We start from the raw sequence: 9,287 nt of genomic DNA, 5'->3' as shown, positions 1-9,287 counted from the left end.
GGCGGGCGAAGATGTAGCGCGCCCGGCAGGGCGGCGAGAGCAGGTCCAGGTACAGCTCCAGCCCCATCGCGCAGCCACCGCCGCCCCTCTGCCCTGCTCCGCTCCCGCCAGCCCCGCGCCCGGGGCGGAGCGTCCCGCGGGGGCGGATCGCTGAGCCCCGCCCGGGGACGGCCCGGGTCCCTCTCCCCGCCTTTTCAGGGCCCGGGGCTGCGGGCAGGGCTGCTCGGGCCCGGGTGGTCTCACAGACCGGGGGCACCGGCGGTTTTCCAGGGCAAAGCTCCAACCGGGCTCTGCCGCCTCAGCCGTGAACCCAGGCTGAGTAACTGCCCTTACTTGCTCGATGACGAGGGAACCAAAGCTCGGCTGATGGGATGCAGGTGCCCAAGAGCAGATCTTTGCTCAACTCGCAGAAGCCCACAGCTCCAGAGGACTTTCCATTTTGGCTGCTCTGATGCCAGCCCAGGCACCCATGCTGGGCAAAACCTGCTTGGGGGAGAGAGGGGTCACACAGTAGGAAGACACACATCACCTCACTGCTGTAAAACAACCTCCCAGTCCTTCTCTCGTCACAAGATGCAACCCCCTTCCCGACACCCAGCCCTCCCACATTCCCAGCATTTCATTTTGCTCCAAGAACATGTTGCTATTGCTGGTGCACGTTCATTTTGTACCACAATACAAGCTAGACCTGGAGGGTAGTTGCAGGCTGCAACTATGTGGTAGTTGCTTCAGCTTCTGCCAGAGGCAGCTAAAAATACCAGTGGCATGTGTCAAACAGATTTATGGCCTGCAGAGACACAAACTGACTCCAGCACATTAGACATCCGACATCTTGGTCTGCATTAACACCAACCTATTGCCCAATAATACCTGCTTGTTACCACTGGTACTGCATGTTGGAAGAGAACAAAGGCAACAAATCAAGAACATGACAAGAAAAGCACAAGACTGGAGAAGTGAAAAATCACTTCAACAGGATCTCCTGGTACCCAAGAATTTTTATTAGTTTAAAAATACATATAATAGTTATTTAGAATTGCAGTCACTTCAGCCTAGGGCAGCTCCTGCTACAGGCACTGTAAATGGGTTTCTGCACTGCAGATAAGGCTGCTTGTGCAGTAAGACAGAACCATGAGTAGTCCCAGTTCAGAGGCAAGGGCCCAGCCCTCACCTTTGGAGACCAGTAGCTCCATCAGGCCAATGCTGCAGAGACTGGTGGTAGTTTTAGCCATGCCAGCAGGATGTGATCCAAAGTCCTCTTCAAGATAACTGTATCTCAAAATTGTTGTTTGTTTTGTTTTTTTTTTAACCAGTAATTGAACTCTGAGTGTCCTTGAAAAGGGAATGAGGTCTGCAACAGCTGACTTTGGATATAATAAGGTTGAGGAGCCAACCATCTGGCTCCATTCAGGGACCATGTCTCCTTGCCACCATGCATGACCTATCCCACTCAGCAGTTGCAGTGCCACAAACACAACCTTCTCTGCTTCCATTCTTTCAGGCTCGTTTCTGTGCTCGCTCATTCTGTTCAAAATAAAAAGTTGAGAAGGTGACTGAAGATGCCCCTGTCTCAAGAGTCACACAGAAGAGACTTTAGGGAGCAATGGGGCAAGTTAATAACCCTTTCTGCCCCAGTTCCCAAACATTCCTATTCTACAACTCAAAAATCACAGTGTCTCAAGGACAGATGCTTATCAGGAGCCCTTGAATTGGACAGCCCAATCATTGCCCTACTTCCCCCAATCACACAGCACAAAGTCTATTATGGACCCCTACTCTACCCATCTGGCAAATTAAATGCCACCCTGCTTTTGTCTGAAAGCTCTCAACCATCCTACTGGTGTATAAAGGAGGGCCTGCAGAAAATCCTTTCCTGGCTTGGAATACTCAACTTCTAGTCAGCATAGCTGTAAATTACAGTTTTAAAACTCTGTGATGACAGAAGGTTTAATCTCTGCATTTTGTTTGCCTTCCTCTGGGTAGCTGCCAAAATCCCAAATCCAGAGGTAAAGAGAAAGGCAGAATAGAAAAGAAAACATCACAAACCATAGAATTGAATAATTTAGGTTGGAAAAGACCATTAAGATCATTGAGTCCAGCCAAAAGCCAAACACTGCCAGGTCCACCACTAGATCACGTCCCTAGCACATCTACATTTCTTCTAAACACCTCCAGGATCAGTATCTTTCTTTTAACAGGAAAACCTTCTTCCCTCCACACCCTGAGTATTTCATAATGATGCATCCACAAATGCTGCCCTCACACTGCAATAAAAATGTCTCCGTGAAATGAAAGGACCCGGGACATTAATACTTGCGCTAGTTATGAGTTGCAACAAACCATGCAATTTGTAGTTTGATTTTTTAATTTTCTTCCTCATTTCAATTACCTTGACTGTCTTCTCAAGCTTACACAGAGCTTCTTCATATTGCTGCAGCAATGGCTTTAACGAGTTACCCTTCACTGGGTGCTTTTTTATGTCCTGGATGCCAGCATCCCTCAGCATCCGCAGAAACCTGCGCTCCTGCAGAACGAGACAGACACAGCATGAGACCCCACTGCCAGCAGCTGGACCCTGAGCACATTTGGGAACAGTGTCTAGAACATTTTGGAACATGCCTAGTCAGGAAATAGTTGAGGTTTCCAAGCACCAAGCTCAGCTGACTGGAAAAGGTGGGAATTATTATGAATTTATGCCTCTGCATACATCCTTATCAAATCAATCTCACATGTGACATACCTGAATTCTAAGGACCAAGCTGAAAGCAACACCCACTTTTCCTGCACGAGCTGTTCTTCCAACTCTAGAAATGGAAAAAAGTAGAATCAAGTCAGTTCAGCCTCGCAGTCACTGCCATTAATCAACTTCAAGAGTCTGAAACTCTCCATATGTAAGAAAGCTTGATTTTTTTGAGGCCAGGACAGCAGGACTAGCCATATGTTACAATGGATGAACATTTCAAGGGCTTGTTCACATCTGCTGAGCTGCAGTTTTCTGATCATCTAGAAACCCAATACTTGATGCAGCTCAGACAGCACCTCTCCCTCTGTGAAACACATTTTCTGTACTAGGTGCTAGCTCTGTTTCAGTACCGCATGACTCTGGTGATGCTAAGTGCTCCATGTTGATTAAAAAGCTCTTTGCCTACTAAAGTAAAATAAATCCAAAGCTAAACCCCTTTTTAAGTGCATGTCACCTTTGCTGTACATTTCAAAGTGACCCAAGCTCAGGCATCTTCCCTGTGCCCTGGGCTGCCTCACCGGTGAACATAGGTCCTGATGAACTGCGGCGCATCGTAGTTGATGACATAATTCACTTCTTGAACATCAATCCCTCGTGCAGTGGCATCTGTGCTGATTAACCTGGTTTTAAATACACATCATCATCTTCAGGTACCATCTCTTGCACTATGCACACAAGTGTAACACAAGAGAATCCAGACCAACTCTTGCTAACTGAAGCGGGCAGCTGGTCCCTATGTGACAGCAGCACTGTCAGTCACTCCTTATTGTCACTGTCATGATGAGCTGCCTGCAGAGCTCCAAGCACCACTACAGGCTTTTCACCTACTGTTATGCATGACAAGCTACTGGATTTTTGCAGGTTCTCCAAGAATGTGACACTAAGCCAGACTGTTCCCATGGAACTAGCATTCCATAAAGGCACTGAACACAGACAGCAAGGTGTGACATTCCAGTAGTCAAGCAGAAATTCAAGCACCAGGTGCAGATAAAAAGAAAATCCAGAAAATAAATATTTACCTTCTTCTCAGAGACATTCCACAGATGCAATGCCACAGAGCCACCAAAATTACAAAGCAAATCAAATACACAGAGAGAAGTAAATCTGTATGCCAGTCTTGTCAGGGATTTCTTTGGTAGGAAGCACTAATACTACATATAATTCCAGCACCAACATCCATTTTCTTCCACTAAATACTAGATGCCAAACATGGATATTAAACTTACAATTTTCAGAACTGTATGCATTCTGGGCAACTGTATAGAATCACAGAATCATTTTGGTTGGAAAATACTTTCAAGATACAGCCCAACTGTTAACCCAGTACTGCCAAGTCCACCACCAAACCATGTCCCTCAGCACCACATCTACATGTCTTTTAAACACCTCCAGGAATGGTGAATGAACTTTTTCCCTGGGCAGCCTGTTCCAATTGTTGACAACCTTTCTGGGGAATAAATTTTTCTTAATATCCAATCTAAATCTCCCCTGGCACAACTTGGGGCCATTCCCTCCTCCTATCACTACTTCTTATCCCAAGTAATAAGGTACATTTACTGCTTGTTACAATATAACACACAGAAATTCAGATTACAGTTAGATTAGAGCTGGTCAAGCTACACTCAGGGTAAACAATTTAAGTCACAATTCCAAGTCTCATGCCCATTCTGCAAGTTGCTCCCTGCACATTCTTTCTCACAGAGAACCTCCCTTAACTGTGCTCTTGGTTCTACCTAGCTTTTCACACTGGAAATAGCCTGTGTTGGAAAACATGCAGGAAACAAAGATGCTCACAGTTGTATTTTTCCTTGCTCAAACTCCTTCATGGTTCTCCGTCTCTCATTTGGAGGTAACCGAGAAGAAAACTCAGCCACAGTGACTCCACCAAAGGCTTTAACCAGCAGGAACAATCTGTAGGTAAATGTAGAAACAGTCACTCTGCAACATTACTTAACTTAACAATCTGTAGGTAAATGTAGAAACAGTCACTTCACTATCTCTGCAACATTACTTAACAGGTACTACTATAGTGATCTCATTAAGATATTCACCTGTGAGAAGCTTCCCTGGAATTGGTGAAGCACAACACGCGGGTAAATTTCTTTATCAGCATGAAATGCAAGAGGAGCAAAGGCTTGGAATTCAGATCACAAGGCACGTAACATTGCTGGAGTCAACAGGGAAGAAGTTCAGAGAGAAAAATTACTTCCTGCCAAGGCTATAATTTCTGAAACCCACTGCCCTTCCATCCTGCACAGACTTGGATGTTTTGCAACCAACAGCAGCAAAACCAGACCCCACACCACCACTCCCTTTAAACAAGTCACAGTTACAGGTTGGAAGGATACACCACAGGGCGGAGACAGATCTGGGCTGTTCTGATGTTATCTCTTCTCCACTACAAGTAACAACATGTATTGCCTCCTAGTCTATAAGGGTGAGATGTATCTACATGCCTTGAAATATGTGTGAGACATGGACAGCTGGTGAGTGCTACCACATTACTTTGTATCTCCACTCCCCATTGCTGGTGAACTTAACTTATTCAGGAGCTGAACAAATTTTCAAGTACCATTTATTAAAGAGAATTACTGTCATACCGAGAGCCCCTCAGGGAGTGTGTATTTCTTGTCAGTATCTTGTTCAGCCTCTGCTCCATCTCCAAGAGTTTTTTTCTCAGAATAGACAGATGTGAAGAGGCGAGGCTGGAATAAGTCCAGCTGCTGCAGCTTCTCTGGGTCCTGGGTCAGGGTGGCTGAAAACAGCAGTTTTTGTAAGGGTATCTGAGGAGAGCAGGAGCTGAAACACATAGCACACAGACACTGAGTTCTGGGGACAGGGCAAAGGAGTTCCTCCACAAGTGCCTTCAGATGATCTTATGACGGCAACAATTAACTCTTTATGCTCTTCCTGCCCTGAGCCTTTCCTGTAGGTTCTTTTCCACCCTTGCGTTATGGTGGAGTTCACAGACAGAACTGATCAGTGGTTTCAACCAACTGGACAACCCTCACCAGTTAGCCCTGCACACAGCTTTGCCTCCCAGTTATCCCTGTCCTCATCCTAGCTGCTTCCTTTGCTGGTCACGGGTCTCAATTTCTGACCCATCTCTACCATGCTGTATGAAAACAGCAACTGCAGATAGTTCCAGTTTTCCTTCAAATCCATTACTCAGCTTGCCAGAGGGCATTACTACAGTTGCTGTGCAAATGAATCACAGACTTGCAGCATCTGCACATTTTTTAGGGAGTGCTGTGAAGCAGGGCAGTGGCATCTAGATGCTGGTGTCTCTGTTATCAGGAATCCATTTGGCAACTTACCTGGCTGCTGTTACAGGCCCTGGCTTGGTCCTCTGAAAAAGCATTTTGGAGCCAGAGCAATTTTCTACTTGGAATGCAGCTTTGACAACTTGGTTCAGACAGTTCTGGTGCATGTCATCGATCATACGGTCAGCTTCATCAACAATCTGAACTCACAAGGATGAAAACCACTATGTATTAAATACTGTCCAACATCAGGCACCTTTTCTTTTCCTCTTTATTACTGTTATCAACTGAAAGCAGAAGTTTCTACCCCAGAACTGAATTTTGCTTTTATTTCAATGATTCAGTAGCCTGATGATCAAACTACACACACGTTCATCTGCATATAAATCCAAACCGTGTCTTCAAATAAGACAAAAAAATCTCCATGTCCTAAATAAAACTGCAACTATGTCTCTGCACAGAAACCCACATGATGGAAGCTACTATAGTCTGAAAATTTACCCTGAGCAATAAGGCTTTCCTTTGAGTTTGTGTTTGCAAGAGGCTCACAGAGAAGGGGAAGTGGGTGGTGGATGCTTGGGTGTCACGAGTTGGAATAAAACATCTCATCTTCAGACAGCTGTTTGAGCAAGCTGGAGCATGGCCCATACAACAGTTCAGAGATGTGTTTGTGTACCATGCAAGTGGAAAAAAAGGATCTGGCAGCTGTAATGGACCCTGGAGACCCGTGGAACAGACTCACCAGGAAGCGAAGCTGCGCCAGGCTGAACCCTGGGGTCTGGCTGATGTGATCCGTGAGCCGCCCTGGCGTGGCCACGATGATGTCAGCCAGGCTGCAGTAGCCTGTCACTCTGAAACAACAAGCCACCCTTCAGTGAGTGTCTCCCTGCACTTTAAAGCATGTAACAGAGATCCCTGATCAGCAGACCTTCAAAATTTTCCTACCGTTCAATTAACTGAAAAATAATAAAACTCAAAGGTGCACATTCATTTTGGAGAGCACTCACAAGCAGTGCTGGACACTAACCCCTAGTGCCCATCGTCCTGACTCATTTTAAACAGAAAGCATTGCTCTTAATTACTCTTAAAAACAGCTTCATTGCAGCAAAACCCCAATATTTTCTAACCGTGAGTATAAAGGTTTGTATTCTAATCAGCTGGTCAAGAAACCCAAAAGTCTAGTGAAACATAACAACCAGAAAAAAGAGCAACAGTAGTAGCAGACGCTTTGACAAAGACAGAACAATCCTTGTCTAGCATACAAACCCACTGCCCAAAATCATTATTTCACAATGGTGTGATGCAACAGCCTATATTCTGACCCCCGCTTTCTGAGATTAAATGGTTTATAACCTCTATAAACCTTATCAAAAGACCTTTTAACCTACTTTTTCTGGATAAGCATCTCCTGCTCCTTTGCAAAAGGTTTCTGGCCAGTAATCAAAACGACCTTCAGACCTGTCCCATCAGTGTAAATGTTGAACACTTTACTCACCTGCAAAGAAACGCGCTTCGTTAGCCACACAAAATCAGTTAAAACAATACTTTTCTTGATGCTAACATCAACCTCCCCCAATAAGTCTTCAGCTTGGTTCACAGAACAGCTAAGCACAGCACTGACTGCACCAGCCTTTGTCATGCTCCCAGAGAAGGTTAAGAGCCACTTACCTGCTGTGCCAGCTCTTTGGTGGGCAGCAAAACCAGAGCTCGTACTTGGCACACGACTCGGTCCAGCAGAACCTGCCAAAACAAAGGCCAAATGAGTCCCTGAGAGCAGTGGGGAGAGAAAGGGGTTCTCGTGCCTAACCTGGTGAGAAGAGATGGTCTTGACACAATCCCATGGAGTTTTTACTCCAGTCCACCCTCCTAACTCCTCATACTGTGTCTCAGAGGAGTGGGATGCTGAGACAAAGTGAACTGACACAGCTCCCTTACGACAGCTCTGAGCTAAAAAACTGCTGCTTTGCACCCACAGATTCCTTGGCTTTTTGACCTGCTTCTAAATTTAAACAAAAGCAACCCCAGCATTCTCCCTACAGACCCTTCCTTGGAGGTAAACTCACCTGTACTATGGGTATGACAAAGGAGAGGGTTTTCCCACTGCCCGTGGGAGCCGAGACGCAGATGTCCTTGGGGCGGTATCCCCCCTGCCCCACCAGGTACCCACTGGCTGCACTCTGGAGGATAGCAGGAATCACCTGTGCCTGAACTGAACAGAAATGGAAACAACTACAATTAATGAACTGGACTAAAACCAATGTATCTGCAGCCTACTTTTAAATAGGCACACGCTGCCTTTCCTGCCTCACCCTGGGGGGTCTGTGCCACAGCCTGAGCCCCCAGCCTCAGCTGGACCAAGTCACTGGCTGAAGGTCAGAGATCCCACCTTCCTCTCTCCCCTTGCCCTTCCTCCCAGCTGTGCTTTCTACTCATTTAGGAGCTGGCAATGATCAGACTTGTCTGCAAAGCTGGTAAAAGATAGAAAAAGACCAACAGCTTTATTGCTTGAGCAGTTTTCTGCTGCTTTAATGAGCTGAACAGACTCTCAGAGCAGTCTGACTAGAGCAGAGACAGCAGAAGGGACTAAAGCACATGCCTGGTATAAGGGGGCAGCGGGAGGACACAAGCAAGGCCTCCCTCTTTTGGCAGCTGGGAGCTACTACTGCAACCCACTTTCTCTTCTGGAGCTGCATTTATGACCAGATAACAGACTTTAATTACTCAGCCTAGATAAAGCTCTGCCAGTCAAGGGTTAACACTGGTACAACCACTTGGATGCATTAGACTTGGTTTTATTCTATATTTTACTCCACTGACTACATAAACCATCCAGCAATGTGCTGCAGGAACCACCCAAGGCAGTTCAGGAAGACACAAAAGCACTATCAAGGTACCTGGAAAGAAGGACTCGATCCCGTTCATTTGCAGCTTTTTCAGCAGCCGGGGATGAATTCCTGGGACATCTCCAATTGGAACCAGGTTGTCCTTGATCCGTTTCTGCACCAGTTTGGGTTGGGCAATCCAGTGTGGTAAGAAGGGCTGAACCTGAGGTGATGGAAGGAATAACAAAGTGTTTCTGCAGTCAGGCAATGCCATAGCTGGTAAGAGGCATGTTCCTTCCTGACTGTCATCAAGTTCCAGTCAAGCTCATTACCTTCTGCACTGGCTTTATGTCATAGTCCCCAAGAACCTCAAAACTGGAGGGTGGAGGTTTTGCCTCTTCCTCTGAGGCTGCTACGGTCAGCTCCTCCTTGGTGCTTTGATCTCCTTCAGCTCTTTCC

General features: G+C 46.2%; 2 protein-coding genes across 2 annotated transcripts in view; both read right to left on the bottom strand.

Moving 5' to 3' along the window:
• The window catches only part of LOC104395115 (glutathione S-transferase theta-1-like), a 5,540-nt gene extending 5,473 nt beyond the window's left edge, over window positions 1-67 (bottom strand). Inside the window, exon 1 of the mRNA XM_010004788.1 lies at window positions 3-67. Within this exon, the coding sequence (XP_010003090.1) occupies window positions 3-67 (65 nt within the window). The remainder of the gene's footprint in view (window positions 1-2) is intronic.
• Window positions 68-1,497: 1,430 nt separating this feature from the next.
• DDX51 (DEAD (Asp-Glu-Ala-Asp) box polypeptide 51) overlaps window positions 1,498-9,287 on the bottom strand; it is a 10,959-nt gene continuing 3,169 nt past the window's right edge. The window contains exons 5-18 of the mRNA XM_010004848.1: window positions 9,161-9,287; window positions 8,901-9,051; window positions 8,070-8,215; window positions 7,675-7,746; window positions 7,395-7,501; window positions 6,749-6,857; window positions 6,061-6,206; window positions 5,344-5,542; window positions 4,795-4,910; window positions 4,538-4,654; window positions 3,262-3,363; window positions 2,741-2,804; window positions 2,390-2,524; window positions 1,498-1,524 (exon numbers count right to left, since the gene is read on the bottom strand). The exon at window positions 9,161-9,287 is cut by the window's right edge and continues 2 nt beyond it. Of these exons, the coding sequence (XP_010003150.1) occupies window positions 1,498-1,524; window positions 2,390-2,524; window positions 2,741-2,804; window positions 3,262-3,363; window positions 4,538-4,654; window positions 4,795-4,910; window positions 5,344-5,542; window positions 6,061-6,206; window positions 6,749-6,857; window positions 7,395-7,501; window positions 7,675-7,746; window positions 8,070-8,215; window positions 8,901-9,051; window positions 9,161-9,287 (1,618 nt within the window). The remainder of the gene's footprint in view (window positions 1,525-2,389; window positions 2,525-2,740; window positions 2,805-3,261; window positions 3,364-4,537; window positions 4,655-4,794; window positions 4,911-5,343; window positions 5,543-6,060; window positions 6,207-6,748; window positions 6,858-7,394; window positions 7,502-7,674; window positions 7,747-8,069; window positions 8,216-8,900; window positions 9,052-9,160) is intronic.

Source organism: Chaetura pelagica, unplaced genomic scaffold (genome assembly GCF_000747805.2).
Source record: "Chaetura pelagica isolate M959 unplaced genomic scaffold, ChaPel_1.0 scaffold249, whole genome shotgun sequence".
Taxonomy (NCBI): Eukaryota; Metazoa; Chordata; class Aves; order Apodiformes; family Apodidae; genus Chaetura; species Chaetura pelagica.
This window is presented reverse-complemented; position numbering and strand designations above follow the sequence as displayed.